This window comes from Carcharodon carcharias, chromosome 1, assembly GCF_017639515.1.
Source record: "Carcharodon carcharias isolate sCarCar2 chromosome 1, sCarCar2.pri, whole genome shotgun sequence".
Taxonomy (NCBI): Eukaryota; Metazoa; Chordata; class Chondrichthyes; order Lamniformes; family Lamnidae; genus Carcharodon; species Carcharodon carcharias.
This window is the reverse complement of record NC_054467.1, coordinates 95,049,961-95,069,785: the sequence shown is the minus strand read 5'-3', so window position 1 is coordinate 95,069,785 and position 19,825 is coordinate 95,049,961. Positions and strand designations below refer to the sequence as shown.

Here is a 19,825-nt window from a genome sequence, read left to right as displayed (position 1 = left end):
TGCTTCAAGGAAAAATAAAGTTACTACAAATGAATAAAGCTGCCAATCAAACAAAGCTGAATGCATTAGTCATTTTTGGAGCTCAACTAAGCATTCATAGTGAGGACATCTGGCAACTGTATGAACAAGAGCAGGCTTGACATCTGATTTGGAAGATTGCTTCATTATGAATGCTTGACTGAGCTCCAAGACTGATTAATGCATTCAGCTCTGTGGGGAGCTGCGAGGTATGAGTACATGGGAGACATGAGGGACATGATGGAAGGCATGAGGGAGCCTGATGGGATGATGCATGACAGGGCATGATGGGGATATGGGAAATATCTGATGGCATGGGGAGGGAATAGGGGTGGGTGAGTGTGTGCTGGAGGGCCATTCAACCATGAATACAACTGGGCCACTGTCCCAGTAAGTGGAGGCAGACCTCCTAACCTGCTGACTTCGCCATCCACCTGCTTCCATTGCTGCCTCAGAAGGCAGTCTCCAGCCTGTGCCCACAACTCCAGCCCATGCATACCACTTTGGGATGAAAATACAGCAGGCACACACTGTGTAGAATTTATGCTGATCGGGCAGGCGTGTGCCCAACCTGATCAGATGCGAAATCACGCAAGATGACAAGCAAGCGTCCCGATGTCATCTCACCTGATATTTTGGTTGGCAGGCGCACGCAAAAGTCAGAACCGCGTCCGCCAACAATTAAGAGGGAAATTAAGGTTATTACAGGTGCAATTGTCTCCGAGTTTTCATGGTCCATCCAACCTTACGGTTGGTGGACAGGTGAATTGGCCAGGCGGCCTTTGCATTTTTCATGAATCCTCATCCAAGGGCGGGATGAGATTTCCGTTATTAAATGAAAGAAAAATAAAAATCCATCGACGATGTTTTTATCATGAATATGTTTAGACGACTGATTGTGATGCTTGGACATTTTTTTCCTGATTTTTAAAAACTTTATTTAATGCTTTTCAGGTCTTCAGCTCCCTCAGGCAGCTCTCTGCCTTCAGGGAGGTTTCTATCAGAGCTTGCCTATGCCCACGCTGACATCAGTGCCCACCTTCCGCGCTCACCCCGGCAGCGCTGAGCTTCTCAGTGCATGCTTCACACTGGCTGGCCATTAATTAGCCAGCCAGCGTGAAATTGTGGTTGGGGGCCGATCATGGTCGGCGGTCTGTTCCCCGGCCGACCCCGGACTTGCTGATGGTGCCCACTCACCAACTTAAATGTTCTGCCCTTTAAGGTGGATGGACAATAAAGGGATCAAAAAATTTTGAAGCCTTTGTTGGTCGCTTAAATATTTGTCAAAATTTCCAAAAGTTATAAGGGGGCATGAAATGGAACCTGTGGCCAAGTTGTGTAGTGGTCCCTCCCCACCAGTCTGATGGTTTAGAATGGGAGCATGCAGGAGATGGCAGCAAGGCTCAATGCTGTATAATAGCGACTGCTGAGCATGGGGACAGATGGGAGAGAAAATGACATATTTTAAGGAAACTCTCAAGGTAAGACTACCACATAGTAATAGGGACCAGCTAGATGACTCACAATTGCATGCCAGGAAGTGTTTACCATCAACCTGTTCCTGATTTACTGCTCACCCATACCAAGCCCTCACACAATCTTGTTTTCTAAGAACTCATATGTACCTGAGCTTCAAAGTGAGTCAGGAAGGAGAACCAGAGGCATAAATTTAAATAGTGAAGAGTAAATTTAAAACAGATATTGGGAGCAAATTGTTTACTCAAAGAATTAGAAATGTTTGGAGAAGTTCCCAGTCAGGCTGATGAGAGACAGAAACATTTGGGGCATTTAAAATGGCAAGTAGATGTTAAAATGGGGAAGACAGGATAGCAGAGGGATGAATTTCAATGGTTTGCCTTTCTTATATACGTTGTTATTGACAATCAGTAAAATTGTCGTTACTTCTTTACTTCATACTTGCGTGAAAGGAGCCTCAAAGGGAGAAATAACATTGAATATGTTGTGGCGAGAATCACACTGGTGTAATTACAGCACAATCCAGGAGCAAGGGGCAAGAGTTTGCATACAGATATCTCACCTGTATGCCATTGAGTTTCAGACAGGGATTAATGATAAACTAAACATTTTCACAGTTGCATCTAAACCAAATACATTAATGTAGTAATGAATTAAGGGAAATGGTGAATTTTAATACAATTAGACATGGCAGGTTTTGCATTTATTAGGTGGTTATACAGTTGGATGTCACTGTTGAAAGATTTCACATCATTTTCATCAAATGCCTCGTTATTCAAATGTAATTCTTAGAGGTTTCTCATTAAAGAGATGGTCAATTATTTCTTATGAGGATTAAGGTGACAGTTAGTTGGAGCTGCATGGTTTGTTTTCTTTGTTCTTAGGCAGAATGCCTTTGTTCTTAGTTTTCAACAATATCAAGATTCATTGGGGTTTAAAATTCTGGAACAAGTATTTACTGTCTGCTGCCAAATCAGGCAGGATATCATGGGCCATAACTTTCAAGTTTCAGAGCAGTATAACTGGGGAGGAGGGGGCTGGTGTACCCCAAAGGTGCCGTGGGGAACTTGGAAGTGTGCCCGCCATCAAGTAAGAGGGTGATTAAGCCCATTGATGCTGCAATTAACTGAGATTTTTCGTTGCCCGTACAAAGTTACGGTTGGCGGGTGGGCGAATTGGCCAGGCAGCCTTTGCATTTTTCAGGAAGCCTCATCCACAGGCAGGATGAGTTTTCTGTTATTAAATATAAAAAAAAATGTATGGACAGAATTTTCATCATGTAAATGCTCAGATGACTGATTCTGATACGTGGGCATTTTTTTTTATGGTTTTTAAAATCTTTATTTTTTGCATTTAAATTCTTCAGCTCCCTGAGACATCTCTCTGCCTTCAGGGAGCTTTCATTCCACGCTGCCCCGTGCCAGCACTGATTTCAGCGCTCACCCTCTTCCCACCCCTACCCTGGCACCCCTACCCTGGCAGCGCTGAGCCTTTCAGCATACTTTTCTCTCTGGCTGGTCGTTAATTGGCCAGCCAGCGTGAAATAACAGTCCGTTCACTGGCAGCTCCAGGGCTCGCCGATCGCGAGTGCCCACTGAACTAAAAATCCTGTCCATGAACTTCCTACGAAATAATATCTGGAAACAATAAAGACTTTGGGCCCAATATTTGGAATTTTAAGTCCACCAACATGCATATTTTATTTTGCCCAATTGACAGCTTTGGCTTTCTGTCAGGCAGAGAACACTGTGGAAGAGGCCATCGGCCAGGAGCAGGTAGGTTTTTTTGGATATCTTGAGGAGGGAGGTTGATATATTGTGGCTTGGAGGATAGGTGGTTTATCACGGAGAGAGATCAGTAGCCGAGATGGGGGAGGCCGATTGGGGGGGCGGGGACGCCTTTGATCAGGGGAGGAATTCCAATTGTGTGGACAGAGAAACGGGTTTGCTGGCATGTGGGGTGAGGGAGAAACACCCCTGCTCCTCCTGACTCACACAAGTAAGTGCTGGAAAAACACCTGTTCCATATAGCAGTCCCCGCCTCTCTTTAGATGCTGGATTTCCTGGGCCTGGGAAACCCCATCAACCAACAATAAACCTGAAACACAGATACAACCTGAGGCATAGCCTCATTAAAATATTTAAATGAGCAACCTGTCTCCTGAGGACGGGTTGGTGGCCTGTCCATTAAAACACAAGTGGGTGAGTTCAAGGTGAGTTGGGTTCGAGTTTAAAAGTTTTGTGTACTAATATCAGACCTGACCAAAACCTAAAATTAAGATCATGTAATCTCTTCCCTTTCATGTGACCAGTCCACATGATACATTCTGTTTGGTTTCTTCTGATTTTACAGATACAATTATGTTTATTGCTGATTTGATATCAGTTTTGAGTGCTGCCCTCCCTATGAAAGATGAGACACTGTAGAAAAATATTAATGCCATACTCCCTGCAAAGAGAGTTACCTGTTGATGTATCTCTGTACAAGTGAGCTTTGCCCAGTTCCACAATTAACTGGCCCATTTAAATAGGATCCATCCACTATGTACACATGGTTCATATTTCCTGAACCAGCATGGATTCCCTTTACTTAATCATTTTGAAATCCATCTGCCTTTCCTTAGCCCAGCACTTACTCTATTCAGTTTGTTTGAGTCATATAAACTTTGCTTATTCTAATCACCAGGCCACATATTGGTGCCATCAGTACTTTTTGTAATATTATAATTATGTCCCACAATATTGCTTTTGAAAAGTATAGATGGTAGGGGACCCAGAACAAATTGTGGTGGAGCTTTATGTGGTATTTTATCATGTTGAAATGTCTCAATTGAATGCTTAACTTTTTGTCATGTAGTAACTGTTGTTATGTAGATGGAGCTTAATTGTAATGGCACGTCCATTCTGCTTTCCTTTTGACTTAAAAAGGCCTTTTCCCTTTTCTGCAAGTTTTCTTCGCCTCTTGCTCTGCCTTTCCCACCCTCACCTCAAGGCAATAACTCATTGTTGGGTTATAGTTCCATGGGCAGAATTTAGCTGCAGGTACATTGTCCAAATGGCTATTTTTCATGTATAAGCCTAAGCAATGAGTGTGAACTGTCTATTCAATGACCGGAGACAATTGCAACCAACCTATCCGTGCCTCCACATGACTTCCATGCAATTGTATTTCTAATAGGAGTTGCTAGGTAGTCATTAGAAAGAGGAACCCTAACAAATTTTCTTCCCCCCGCACCCCCCCGCCCACCGATAATAATCCAATGATGCTGAGACCTGTTGTTGTGCCTCTACCAATATCCTAACTGAGATCAGATAACTCAGCATACACAAGTAATCAAAACTGAGACCAACTTGACTTTATGACCCACTGCCTTAACCTTAATCTGAAGAGAACCATTTTTGCCAAGCCGGTTCCCAATTCAGCTATTTAATGTGCCATTTATTTGATGAATCTTAATCTTTTTTGGAAGCTTCACATAAAGGATTGTTGTGATTACATATTCACAGGATATTTTTGATCTGTTAATTTTGTTACTTCCTCTTTGAATTCTGGTAGGTTTATGAGGCATGATCTATTATTTCTATAACTATTTATAAATGGGCAATGAAATTATTTTGAGTATTTCCACATTGCCATTATTAGACTAATGATTCTCTGATCCATATCCATCTTGTAATCCTCAGGTGCAATTTCTGTGCTTGTGGAACTTCTAAACATGAAATAGAACCTCACTTTTTATTTCCTGGAGGATTGTAAGGTGTATACTTTCTGGTTCTGCTGCTTATAAATATTTAATTGCTTGAGTTTCTTCACAACACATGCTTTACTGACCTCTGCAGATGTTATAGATTCCAAAATCCGTTTAGCTGGATCTGGAATTTGTCTGAGCTCTTCATTTATGAAGACTGATGTGAAAAATGTATTTAACACATCAACCATTTCCTGATACCCCATAATATTTCCATCCAATTAGTTCATGAAATAAACTATTTGGTCCTTGACACACAGTTTTATCTACCACTTTACAAAAATAGCCTTACATTGCTGGCCACATTTCACCAGTTTCATATCCCTTCTATGCATATTGTAGTTTAACATAATGTGAGGTTTACATGGCTTAGTCTTCACTCCTTTTGATTCCTTGTATCTTTCAGAATAATTATTTGTTTTCTTGTTAATGTTGACGTTTTAAGCACTGGCGTCTTGGTATTAGTCTTTTTCTTCATCTCTCATGGAAGAAAAATACTTCCTCTCTGTTTCACCTCAAGAACTGAATAAATCAAACAATAATCAGGATAATAAAGGTCCATTAATCATTTTTTTGTTTGAGTAATTCTATCCACCTCTCGCTCTGTCACCCCCTCTCTCTTTCTCTCCATCTCTCTTGATGGTTTTTTTTGATTTTCATATCATCCCTAATTCGCTCATCGTATACATTTTTTAAAACTACTTGGCTTTCTTATCAAAGGTAGAGAACAAAGTAAGATTTTAGCAGATGACTTCCAGTCATGCTGCTTATTTTATTTGATATATTGCCTTGAAGGAGCCATGGCTTTATTGTATATACTGAATGGAATTTGGTGTGATAAATTATCTCTCTGCAGTGTACATAAACAAAATTTGTGTGATAACAGATGTAGGGATAAATGTTTTTATCATATGCCATCATCTTCAGTTACCTTGCTTCTAATTGTTTTAGGTGTGGTAAAGGCAGGGATAAGTAGAGACTCTGAGATTGAACTAAGAAGGTGCTTTATATTGAACTTGATGTACATGAATAAAACCCAATTTAACTTTATCATGGGCTTGTTGAAGCCAGAAATAATAATAATAGCTATATTTGAAATAATTTAACTTTTGTTTAAAAAAGTATTCCATTATCACAGGTAGATACGCAGGTACAGACATGTAAATGCAAATATGTTACAAACATTGGACTCTAGTATTCTGTGGAAATACATTAATGCATTTTCTGTACGTGTCTGTTCTTTTGGTATCTTTTAACATTCTCACCACTGTTTGTTGCTTTATGTGGCATTACAATGGGTCACCATTTCAGGGCCGATTTCAATTACATATATACATCAGCAAGCATAAAGGAGAACAGTATTAAAATATTAAGGCTAAATATTTGACCTGCTGGTCAAGTTTGATATTTCAAATTTCTGATTAAATACAGTTGGAAACTAACTGCATTTGGATGCTTAACTTGATTTTCATAATATTTTACTAATTATCAGAACCATACATTGAGCATTAGAAAGATTATTTTGTTCCAGAATATTTTGGGTCCTTTTTTAATGGTGGAGCAGACTCGATGGGCCGAATGGCCTAATTTCTGCTCCTATGTCTTATGGTCTTTTAGTAGTGATGGAAAATATTCTGAAAAGTAAATCATTGAAATTGAAGATTGTGGCATTTTCTAAAGAATAAAACATTTCAGAAAGCGACTGAGTACTCAGTGCGAGTTTAACTGTAGTATAATTTGTAATCCGGGCAACAGGAATAGAAACTGAAAAACAGCAAGCAGCGAAAGTTCATTGTCAGGAATGAACATAAAAGATACATAATTTATTTTTGGATTCTAATTGCTATTACTTACAAAGAAATATTTGCATCAGGCATTCAGTTAAATGGCATTGGTGACACAATAAGATGCCTTGGGGGAAAACGATGAGGGTTCAGGGAAGCAATATTTATTTTGCTTTGTGTTATATATTGTATACACTGGGTGTATTCTACATTTTTGAAGTTTAGTGAATTTTAAACTTTGCTTTTGAAAACTTTAAAATTTAACTTTAACTCACATCAAAGTAAAATTTTACTTTGGTATCTAAACATAATGTTGGAGTCTATTATGGCTGGCAGTTAATATTAAATATATAATAATAGGAATGATCTGTACATTCATTAGGTCACTGTTGCCTTATATGCTTTTTATAAATAAAAGATCTATGGAGTTGTACCTTGTTAGCAAAGATCAAACAGTTCAGAGTGGAACTTTGATCCAGTCTTCAAGTGACTGAGGGAAACCTTTCTTTATGCACAGTTTATCCAAAGCTCTGATCTCCCTGTTTGATCAAAAAAAAAGTTAAAACCAGAGGAGAAAGTGTTCATCTGGCCATGCTGTGCTCCCTTGATGTGCCGCAAGGCAGCAGCTCCCTTTTCTGTCATTCTGTGCTCTGTTCTCTGCTTTACTGATGGTTATCTGTCTTGTTTGCAGGTGAGCGCCCCTACCAGTGTCCCTACTGTGACAAAGCTTTCAGCAAGAATGACGGATTAAAGATGCATATTAGAACACACACACGGGTAAGAGGAGATCATGTTTCTTCCTTCTTTCTTCCTTCTGAATAATGAAATCTGCAGTGCAGATTACAGGTAAAGTTAATAATTTTGAACCAAAACTGCACTGTTAATTTTCAAAGCTTTTAAGGTGAAACTACCCCGATTCTTTCTCTCTTTTTTGCTGGTTATATCTACATATATAATTCAGCTGTTAGAACTATTTCCTGGCCATGAGTAACTTCACATTTTTGCAGACATGGTCATTACACTGTGCCACCAAATGACTAGGTATCCTGCAATAAGCTGCTGCAGCAAGGCGATGGGAATGATAACACATTTTGCAAAAGTAAGAATATGGCTTCAGTGGAACTCAGAGGAAACGATAGTTACAAAATTGAGAGGGCAATAATATGACAAGATTTGGCTAATAGCCCACTTGATATCAAATTTACTACTAATATGTACAACAGAGTACTCATTGGAATCAGTGTTTATGCTCCATTTGGAATGCAAAATAAATTTTAAAAATGATAAAAGGTGCCACAAGATTCTAGAGAAATATGACCATGGTTCCTGCCTGACTGTTGCTGTTCTGGCCTCGTTGGCTCACATTCTGACATAGAAGTTTTCTACAATTAACTTAGCACATAGCAGACCTTACTGCCTCCTTTCACCTGCCAGGTTCCCTGAGGCCTGGGAAACTCAGCCCACATGAGATTAGAGATAGAATGATGGCTAAAATGAAGGTGCTAGGCTTCATAATATTTAAAGGCCAACCACATCCCGTGAGTAGATTACTCCCCTGCCTCTCATGCTGCCTCCTAAAACCAGAAGCAGGCGTGTATTTTTCGGGTGAAAATATGTGCAGAGTATACCAAAGTAGTATTCGAATAGCCTGCATACTGTCTGTGCAGACTTTGCTCCCCCGGTAAATTTGCCGGGTCCTTATTCTGAGTGTCCCAGATGTTCTGATTGTATACAATTTTTTTTAAGTTAGCTACAGGAGGATTTTTATTTTTGTATTCACGTTATCAGTGATTTTTGTGAGCATGATAAGACCTCTCAACCTCTTTCCCAGTCTACTTGATCCACACTGGTGAGCATTGCCTGGAAGCAGCCAGGTAACTCACCCCAACTCTCAGGAAAGACCAATGTGAGCAATCTGTCAGGAGACAAGGGAAAGCATTTCAGTGATAACTCTCTCTACAAGCGGAGGTACTGAATATCCATTAAACAGATCCTCACTTGATAGTGGTTGGGACCACAACTTTTGTGGCATTGAGGCTCCGATGTGCTGTGCTGCATGCCACTGCTGAGTAGGAGAGTAACTTATTTTCTACAGCACATAACAGCAAAGCTTAGAATCAACTTCTGAAGACTTGGCAACTATTTTGATGGCTATGACCGAATGGAGTGTATGTGGAAATTTATCAGAGTTCTTCACTGCAAAAATACAGTTCAGCAACTACCCCAGTTGTTTGGTTTTCAAGACACAGATATTTCTCATTCTCCACAATCCCTCCCTCCAAGAGCAAAGGGCATTTACACAGGCAGATATGTAATTACAGTGCTAATAGAAAATCTTTACAGATAAAATGTTTTTGATTTTTCTTGGCAACCTGCCACTGCTGGGTGGGTAGCTGTCATTGCTGGGAGCCCAGGGCTGGGAGAAGTGCACAAGTATGGGAACATGTGGCAAAGCCAACTTGATATGAGTTAATTGAATTTTCCTTGCCTCTTCACCACTGCCCCACTTCTACCTCCGCGGGTTGGGAAAATTCAGGCTATTAACTGTTTTTACCTCCACAGCTGCTGCCAGATCTGCTGAGTATTTCCAGCATTTTCTGATGCCGTTTTCCTTTTGGATTACTTTTTTACCTGTGCATTAGCTTTTAGGGATTTGTGTAGCTGAACATGGAAATCCTTTTGCTCCTCCACAGCTCCAGGAACAGAATTTAGCTCTTGTTGGGCGGGCTTGACGGGGGCGGGCGGGAGTGGGCAGGAAACCGACCGCCACCTGTGATTGGTGCCGGACCACAATTTCATACTGGCGACCAATTAAGGCCCACCCAGCGTGAAACATGCGCAGCAGTGCTCAGCGCTGCCTGTGTGGGGGGAGGAGGAGGGCAAGCGGGGCGATCAGGGAACTTCATGCATAAGCATGCGCGTGAGCGTGTACCTTTGAAAATCTCCCTGCGCCACAGAGATGCCTCAGGGAGATGAACAGTTTTACAAAAAAGCAATGAAGGTTTATAAAATGTTATAAAACATGCCCCCTCATGTGATTCTGTTACTAATTAAATTTTAAAAATTTTATTTGCTGTTGGAAACCTCAGCCTGCCCATGGCGAGGTTTCCTGAAAAGTGCAAAGGCCACTTGGGTTTTTCACCTGCAGCGGGCAGCAAAAGATTTCATTCAGTTATCTTTTTAACAACCTTAACAGGCCTATTAATTGTCAGCAGGCATGCTGCTGGCTCCAGCGCGTGACCGTCCAATGACTGCGCATTGATGTCAGGATGCTTGCCTGATGTCAGCGCACGTCATTTTACGCTCGAGCGGGTCAGGCACGTGCCTGCCCACTGAGGTAACAATTCTGCCCCAGATCTCTCCATTACAGAAATTTGTCTTTCTCAGATCTGAAGTGAATGGCCTCATGTTTTTCCACATTGGACCCCACCTGCCATAGAGTTGCCCACTCAATTATTCTATCTATGACCCGATGTAACTTGTATACAACTTGCTATGCCTCCTAAATTAGTGTCATTTAGCAGCTTGGATATACCAAGTTGTAATGTCAAAGTTTTAAGCAATTGAACCATCATTCACACACATTAGGCACAGCATGTTTAAGAACATGTAATTGTGGAAGCTTTTCAATTTTTAATGTGGCTTGCACTGATGCAAGAAAGATAATGTTCAATGAAACAGTACAGTGGAGATCTCAGTCAGGATAATCAAAAAAACTCAATTTGTTTCCTGCTGTGCCTAAAATTATGGGCTTCATTTACCATAGTTTAAAGTGGGTGAAAAATTAAGGAAATTTGGTGTGACAGCAGCACCATTATGATGAGCTGGAATGTGTCTGAACATACAGACCAGTAGACAGGCATCAAAGAGCAAAGAAATTCAGGTAGACTGTAAATGCGTGCACACATGCGCCTGAGTTTCCTTAATCTTTTATGTCCTGATTGCATGCTCCTGTGGGTGCAAATATACAAATTCCACCGTGTTCCAATACAATACTGCAGATTTATGGATTACAAGCTTAAAGAGTGTTAAATCAAATGTAAACAAAGTACGATTAATTCCATTTGTATTTGACTGACAGTCCTTTTTGACCTTGTGAGAGCAGTAGGGTAGAATTTCCACTGGCTTTTGGGAAGTCCCGTTGCAGAGATATAAAATGATAAATATTCTGGTTAAAATGTGGGGCTTTTGGCAAAACCCATGAGAGGAGACAATTTTAAGTCTCAGAGAAGCAACAAATCAACCAGTGTGTTGATGTTGTTCAAAGGAAGAAAGGGATTGTATAATTAAAACATCATTGAGAGAAGATTAACTTGGTCCTTATAATTTCAAGCATTTATTACTTTGTCCACCCAAGGAAATGGATGGCAGGTTGCCTACTGTAAGCATCTAATTATTTCATATAGGCACAGAACTTCCGTTCTCCAGAGATACCCCAGAAAATGTGCTGGGGATCCCCAGGAAGTCTCCAGGCAAGTACTGCACAGCAGTTGTCCAGGAAGTTTAAACGCCTGGTAGGTAATTACCCTGCGCAGGGAATCATCTGATACTCCAATTTAAATCAAAGACATCAGATAGTTCCGATGCTCTTAGCAGAATAGCTACACGGGAAAAGTTGGAAGGATTAAAACCACTTTTAGCTCCTGGATAACAATGGTGCAGATGACGGGACCCCCAGCTATCTCCCCGGCTAACCACCACCCCATCGACCACACCCCTACCGCCCCCCCACCCCCCTCCCCCCAATGCCCACTGGTTACCCCCAGCCCCCCTCCCCCCCAACCACCCTCCCCACCCCTGACTACCCTGCCAACTGCCTTAACTACCCACCAACCCCAACCCTCCCTCAACCACCCTCCGACCACCCCATCCCCTGAGCACCTGACCACCTCCCTTGAACCCCCAACACCACCTGCCAAACCCCTCACCCACTTACCTTACACACTTAGCTTCTCCCAGGCTTCTCAAAATGGCTGGGACCTTTAAACTTACCTGGTTTACACAGCAGCTAGTGCTGTAAAAAGGGGGTGTGGCTTCACTTTCCCCGACGCTACTGCCTTGCACTGGAGGGACCCTGGAGCTGCTGTGCTGCACACCAGGCCCAGGTCAGACGATCGGGTGAGAAACGTGCAGCTCCCAATCAAGGTAAGTAAAAGGGAGCGGAGTGGCAATCCGCCTGTGGCTGCCACTCCACGGATATTCTGGCCCATATTGTTGAATATGCTCGTTCATCCTTTGTGAAATGAATTCATTTATATTTCAAACTTAAAATAAACTCTTATGTGATGCATTATAACCTTTGAAGATCAAAGTGAGATCTTAACCCAATAATTAAATCCAGTAGCTAAAAATAATTACCAGGCAGGGTTTGCCCTTCATTTTTCAGATATGTTATTTACAAGACAAAGATAGAGTTGTAGGGAGCTGAGACTCACCCCGAAGTATGATCTGAAAATCAAGAGCAGCAACAATCCATGGTTAGACAGTATTAAAATATTGTAACATTCACATTGAAAAATGGTTGCAATGCTGAAGTGAAGGGATATATTGATAGCTAGAGGTGAGAGGGGATTGTCTATCACATGACAGGCTTTTTCCTTGTATCCTGCCTAAGAATGCGGGACATGTGTTAGAAGAAGCTCCCTAGAAATAGTTACAGCCTTCAAGTCTGAGATGGATTCTGCTTCATTGCGTTAAGAACTTTTAAAAGGAAAGATGGTTTGGCACAAAAGAAGTAACTGAGCTTCTTGGAAAGGGCTTTAGCAGAGGAGACAAATGGAAGTGTATTTGGGGTTAGAGAGAGGAAGAATGTACGTAGATGAAGGTGAAGCTGCCAAAGAATAATGATAGTGGGAGAAAAATTGGGTGACCCAAAGCAGCACGAGGGATAACAATGCACAATTAACTTGCGCCTGTTCATTCTGCTGCAGGCAGTAGGTAAAGTTTGCGCTGCCTGCTTATTATAATAGTAGCAGGAAACCTAGCTTGAAACTCACTGTTGTTTGGCTGCAAGGCTCAGCAGGAGGCCAAAGTTCGAATGAGACTAGCACCATTTAAATCTTGCCTACATGTCTCAGAGGGGTAGTACATTCTGGCTGCAGCCAGTGCTGGAAGAGTCGGATGAATTTTATAGAGATGATGAGGGTCTCGGCTGCCAGTTGGAGAGCTGGCGAGAGACCCCATATTTCCTTCTTTGGGGAAGGCCTGCTGAATTACGAGCTAATTGGGCAATTAACAGGTCATCGGCGGGCCTTCCATCGGGTCAGGATCCCAGGGGTGGGATATCCCGCCCACTGAGAGCTGCCAGCCAATCAGAGGCCAGTAGTTCTTTTGCTGAGCAGCACCATCAGGGAGGCAGTTGGCTGCTGCATGAAATGTATCCAGTGGAAGCCCTGGCCAGAGGTAAGTGATGGGGGCCAGTGTTGCAGAGGAGAGGGCATAGGGGATTTGGCAGTAAGGGCTAAGGAGAGGCTTTCAGTGGGCACCCCCCCCTCCCTTCCAGATGCTGGGCCCTTTAATCAGGCACCAAGTACCTTTAAATGAGGGCTCCTCTCAACAACACTGGGATGAGGCACCTAACTGGCCTTTCTCATCACAGACTTAATCTGATTAAATGCCTTCCCCACCTCCAAACTCGCCATGGGGGAGGAGGGCATAAAATACCACCAAAGTCTTTGAGCAGGAGGACGGTGTAAATGTGCAGCAGCACAAAGAGCATTCTCCAAGGTTCTCTGGTGTAGCACTGGAGACCATGGTACAGAAGGTGGACAGGAGGAGAGAATGGGTCAGGAGATCCCCCAGATGGATGCTGAGAAGGTAGTGGGAGCATTTATACATTGCGAATAATACAAGGAGTCCAACCCCAACCACTTGGATACAGTACAGGGACAAATTTAATTGCTTCATTTAAGTGGTCAAGCTCAGTGAACGCATCTTCACATGCCATATCCTTTGAAATGAAACACTAGCCTAACCACACTGTTCCATTTACCACACACTTCTCACTCGCCTAACAATATTCTTTATTGACCATGACTTATATCTAGTATTCATAGGCCGGGATTTTCCGGCCCTGTCATGGCGGGACCAGCCGTGGGAGATTCGGCAGCCCAGCCAAGAGTCCGTTAACTTTCAGCGGGATTGGATGATCCCAGTGACAGGCAGGGCTGGAAAATCCCACCCATAGCTTCACCTCATCCTCACATAAAAGCCTCACACCCACATCTCACATCTTGCACACACAACCATGACAAATGCTTTACTCAATGTTGAACTCAATATTAATTCTGGAAGGCCGTAAAGAGAGTTCAGACCATGAACTCTCTTCAACAACTTCAGACCATGAACTCTCCTCCATCTTCATCCCCTTTTTCATCCCTTTTTTCAAAATTCATTCTTGTTTTTAATCCACATTTTTATTTTTATTCATTGTTTTATCCCTGTTTTTCTACCCATTTTCCATCCTTTTCCCCCCACCCCACAAGGGCCACCTGTTACTTGTTCATGTTCTTTTCAGAGTATTTATCCTTGTTCTGCTATTAACACATTCTGCATTCTTACCTTTGCCACAATTGGCACCTTTGTTCATCCTTACAATTACCATTAACACTCCCTTTGTCCTTTTGTTCATGACATCTTTGTCAATCTCTCCTTTGTCCTCCACCTATCACTGGCCTTCTATCCAGCTTCACCTGCTCCACCCCCCTTAAACAGTATAAATTTCATCTCATTTCTACTTCACTTTAGCTCTGAAGAAGGGTCATACACACTCGAAACGTCAACTCTGTTTCTCTCCCCCAGATGCTGTTAGACCTGAGTTTTTTCCAGCATTTTCTGTTTTTGTTTCAGATTCCCAGCATCCACAGTATCTTGTTGTTATCTTCATGAGGTTAAAGTCTATTAAAAATGTGTAGCCAAGTTTAGTAACTAGTTAAACAAAATGTACATTCTTAAATCGTGGGCCATATGCTCATTTTTTGACAATAGGGAAGTGGTGTGATTAAATCGACAAGACATCAAATGCAGTTCAGAAAGGCTAATGCTGTAGTGACATTCATCAAATTCTACAGCCCTCAAGTGAAACTCTAGAACACGACCTTGAATTTCCATGGGGATTTTCCTAATTGCCTCATGTAACTTATTTTTTCTTATATAAGTTGCATGCAGAAGAGTATTTTCTATGTGAACTTCCATTTTATGTACACTTTAGCACAAGTTATATTTTTACTGGCTTTCAAATGGCATGGTCCATCTGTAGTAAGCTTGCAGTGACTGCAGAGTAGCATTTCTGCAGAAATTCCTCAATCTCCCACTATAATTTCATTTCATTTCCAGGAACTCCAAAGAAGCAGCGAAAGCATCAGTTTATGACTTTTCTGTGGGGTTTCTACTGATCTTCCACTGAAATTGCGGTGAAAGATTGAGGAGCGTCTGCAGAAATTCATATAATTTCACCAATATAATTCATATAAGGGCACATACTGCTCCCTCTCCCACTAGATTAATGATGTGACACATTGACACAAAATTGTACAAGCCCATTTAACAGGATAAGAATTGAACAGAAAAAATAAATATGATTTTGCCTGGACTATTGGCTAGATTTTATGGTTTTCAGTGGATAAGGGTCACTTAAGGGGAAGTGCGCGGTCCACTTGCTTCCGTCCTTGCTGTTCAGCAATTGGCAGCTGACAAGCGAAGGTAGACTCTCCACCCAATCAGTTGTGTAGGGCAGGATGTTTAGGGGAGCAGGGTTAGGCTATGAACCGGAATTCAGGCACAGTCACCAATTTAAAGGCATGCTGGCATTTGGTTGGTGGCAGCCTTATGAGAAATCCACGTTTGCTGTCAGCACTCTTTGAAGAAAGCAGCACCTGTACTGGACACTGAACCAGTGGGCAGAATTTTTCCCTTATTAGGCGGGCGCACACCCGACCTGAACGGGAGTAAAATTTTGTGTAATGCTGTCGGCTGAGCGTCCCAAAGTCATCGCGCACTCGCGTGATATTTTGCTTGGGCGCGTGCGTGAGTGGTGCCCGCCATTAATTAACAGGCCACTTAAGACCCTTAACAGTCCACTTGACCTGTGATTTTTATCTTGCCCATGTGATTTTCTGCTCATCATAAGGGCAAAACAGGCAGGTGGCCTGCCGACATTTTCACAAACTTCATCAAGGGCGGGATAAAAAGGGTCAGCAACATTGCCAGTGTGGATAACAAGCATTTTAGAGATAGTTTGCAGCTGGTTGCCTATTGGTACTTGGCAGCTTCATCTCTGTTTGGGGCTTCATTCTTAGCATTTCCAGGCCTCAATTCAGGACTCATTGCTGTCTGCCAGGCCCCTGGAGGATTTAGACTGTGTGGACCCCTCCAGGTATCAGAAGGCCTTCTGTAACCCTGGTAATGAGGATTGTGGTCTCCACTTGAGGCATCTCCTCTGGGGAGGAAGAGAGCGGCAGAAGGGAGAGGAGGCCAGATGTCCCTGTGCAGCTTCCAGCAGAGGGATCTGTGGAACTAGAGGTGCAGGCACAAGAGGCGCTGGGCCAGTAGGTAGACCAAGGCGGAAGGGGCTGCTGAAGACAGCACTATCCTACTGCCAGGGTGTATAGGTGGCGATGCAGCTACCTAAATATGTCTGAGGTGCAATACCAAAGGAGGCTCAGCCTCTCAAGGGAGACAGTGACCTACATCTGTCAGATGAGTGGCCCTGAGATCAACTCTGTGTGAGTGGAAACTCCGTCACAGTGGACCTCAACTTCTATGCCTCCAGCTCTTTCCAGGCCTCATTGTGAGTTCTGTATGGAGCCTCCCTCTGTCCACAGTTGCATCAAGCTGGTGACAGAAGCTCTGTTCAGGTGGGTACTGACCTTTATTCTTTACCGTACAGATGAGGCTAGCTAGGCTGAGCGAGCCAGAGACTCTGCAACGATTTATGGGTTTCCCCGCACACAGGGTGCCATCAACTGCACACATGTGGCCATCAAGGTGCCAGCAGGTCAGCCCGGTGCTTTCGTCAACAGGAAGGACTTCCACTCTATGAACGTGCAGATAGTGTGTGACCACAGGATGCTGATTCTACAAGTCTGTGTAAGGTACCCAGGCAGCTCCCAGGACGCCTACATCCTCAGACACTCCCAGCTGCCGAGGCTCTTCAGTGCTCCAGGCCGACTGGATGGTTGTCTGCTGGGTGATAAGGCTATCTGTGGAAGAGGTGGTTCATGGTGCCTCTCTGCCACCCAAGAACAGAAGCAGAGAAGTGTTACGATACAAGTTATGCCTTCACAAGGGCTGTGGTAGAGAGGACCATTGGTCTTTTCAAGATGTGCTTCTGATGCCTGGACCGTTCAGGGGGCGCACTGCAATACCCCCCCGCAGAGCGGGTGTCACTGATCATGGTTGCATGCTGCGCTCTCCACAATCTGGCACTGGAGGAAGGGGATCTTGACGCAGCTGCACAGGCCACAGATGATGAGTCCAGTAATGATTTAGAAGAAGAGCATGGTGAGACGAATGCTAATGGCTTGCAGACAGATCTCAGTAACCTCCAGGGAGGCAGGGACACCAGGGAAGCCTTGATCCAACGCCCCTTCAGCTAGGCTGCCAATGATCAGCTTCAACTGCATGCCAGGGCTGCTTCCTCCATCCCGGATGTGTGAAAGGACCCTTTTATTTGAACACAAAGAACACTCAGTGCCTGTGCAAGTTCAGAGCCCTTTGCATCCAGCATTACATACTGGCATACCCTACACCAATAAAGTAAAAGGTGAAGCGTCAAAAGCAAAATTTATCTTGTGTGGACAATTCTGAAATATTTACACAGACTTCTCTGGCCTTTATTCCCAGACCAGTAAAGATAAAGTAAACATAAATGAACATTAAATCACCTGTGACCTGTCCCTCTTGTGCTCATGATGCCTTGAACTTACGTTTGCGGGTGTTATATCTTGGTGCCCCCCACCCCCCTCGCTGGCACCAGCATTGGAGACTCTGGTGTCTTGTTGGCCTTGATGACCATGGTGGTCGTCCTCTGGCCAGTGGAGCCTGTGCTGGCTCTGCCTGGGAGGTAGCGGCCAGTGCCACAGGTGGCATCTCCCCAGTCATCACAGCCTCAGCAGAAATGTCGGTCACTGGTTGAGGGGCAGAGGAGCTGCTGCCATCATCTGGAGCGCCCTGAGAGGAGCTCACAGAGATGACAGGCAGCTCGTGCACCAATGCAAGATTGCTTTGGACGTCCCTGCTCACTATTGATGTACAGACACCTAGCTGGGATACTGGGTGCCTCATCCATTTCCCACACTGGCGCTGACCACCTGAAGTTAGGGCTTGCAGGTCCGAGAGCAACCCCAGGACCCCCTGATTCTGTCCCTGGAGCTGCCTCTCCATAATAGTAGCCACTCTCTCAATGGAGGAGGCAGTGTACTCGCCCATGATGGTCAACGTAGTGCACATGCATCATCGAGACCATGGCATACAGACCCTCATGGATCTCCTCCAGATCCTCCCACACTTCTCGTTGGACACCCAGCATCTGCCACCTAATGGACGATTTCAGAGCCTCATCATCAGCCTTCGATTGAGCATCGTCCTGTTCCTCATCGGCCCTTTGACTGCCGGCACCCTGGGCACTCTCTGACTCTGCCTGCACCGTAAGTGACTGTGAAGTGCCTCCACCAATGTGCACTGAGATATCACCCACCAAGGTGCTGGTATCTGCTTCCGAGAGTGGGAGCGACGCAGGTGAAAGTGACGCCTGGTGGTCTTCCAGTGTCCTGGGTGACCCTTTGGGGTCTGCAGATCAGACACCTGCTGGTGAGCCTAAAAGGGAGAAGAAGGACATGTCATTGGTTAAAGTTATCACGCTGTTACTGTGCATGCCAGGTACCCTGGTGAGACAATGAAAATCTGCATCATGGTGCCCTCATCTTCCAATGATCAATGGGAACTCCAGGCTTGCGGCTCCCATCAATGAGGAGACTACACTAGAACAGTTGCACAATCGGAAAGTCTCACCTCTGTGCGTGGCACTCTGACCTTTGTCTAGCACCCCGGCCTCTCCACCCCCTGGGGAGAGTGCCAGCTCTCCAACCCCAGGGCATCTTGCTCGAGCCGGGAGAGCAGCAGCAGGTTGGGTGGGCCTCCGCCTGTACGTGTGCTCTCAGCTTGGTTATGGCTTGTCTCCTCCTGAAAGGACAGAGCAGCACTTTCCACCTGCAGCGCCATTGCAGCCTGGCCAACCCCAATTGAGGAACACTTCGCAGGGCACATCCGAGTCATGGCCCTCAAGCCACAAGGCACTCAGTCCAAGCAGCCAGGGCTCACCCCTTTGGCCAGCTCCAGCATCATTGTCATTTGGCACTCAGACTCGAGCACCCTTGAGGTCCATGGGGGGATGGCCACATCTTAACAAGTCTGCACACTAACACGTGCCAACATGGTACTCACCCTTCCTGAGCACAACAGGTCATTGAGGCGCTTCCGGCACTGCACCAATGTGCGCACCGCATCATGTCATGGCTGCTCACCAGGGCTGCCACCTCCTCCCATCCCCAGGGACAGGGTTCTCCCTCCTGGCAGTCACCTCCACCTCCAGGAGGACAGCGAGGCACTAATTAGAAAAGCGGAGGGCTGAGTGATCACCCGACCTGCCCCTCCCGCCTGGCATTTGCAGACTTATCGAATCCATCCTTGCAACGGCTGACAGACTTCCTTCCCTGGCAGCCTTTCTGGGGCTGCCTGAGCCACTTTTAAACTGGCTGCCCCTGCTCAGCCCTTCCCAGCTAGTGTGGAGCGGTGTGGTCTG

The 19,825-nt window shown here is 44.3% G+C and overlaps 1 protein-coding gene across 5 annotated transcripts in view; it reads left to right on the top strand.

Moving 5' to 3' along the window:
* prdm5 (PR domain containing 5) overlaps positions 1 to 19,825 on the top strand; it is a 350,538-nt gene that overhangs the window by 272,083 nt on the left and 58,630 nt on the right. For all 5 annotated transcript variants that reach the window (XM_041197058.1, XM_041196880.1, XM_041196967.1 and 2 more), the window contains one exon: positions 7,718 to 7,803. In XM_041197058.1, the coding sequence (XP_041052992.1) occupies positions 7,718 to 7,803 (86 nt within the window). The remainder of the gene's footprint in view (positions 1 to 7,717; positions 7,804 to 19,825) is intronic.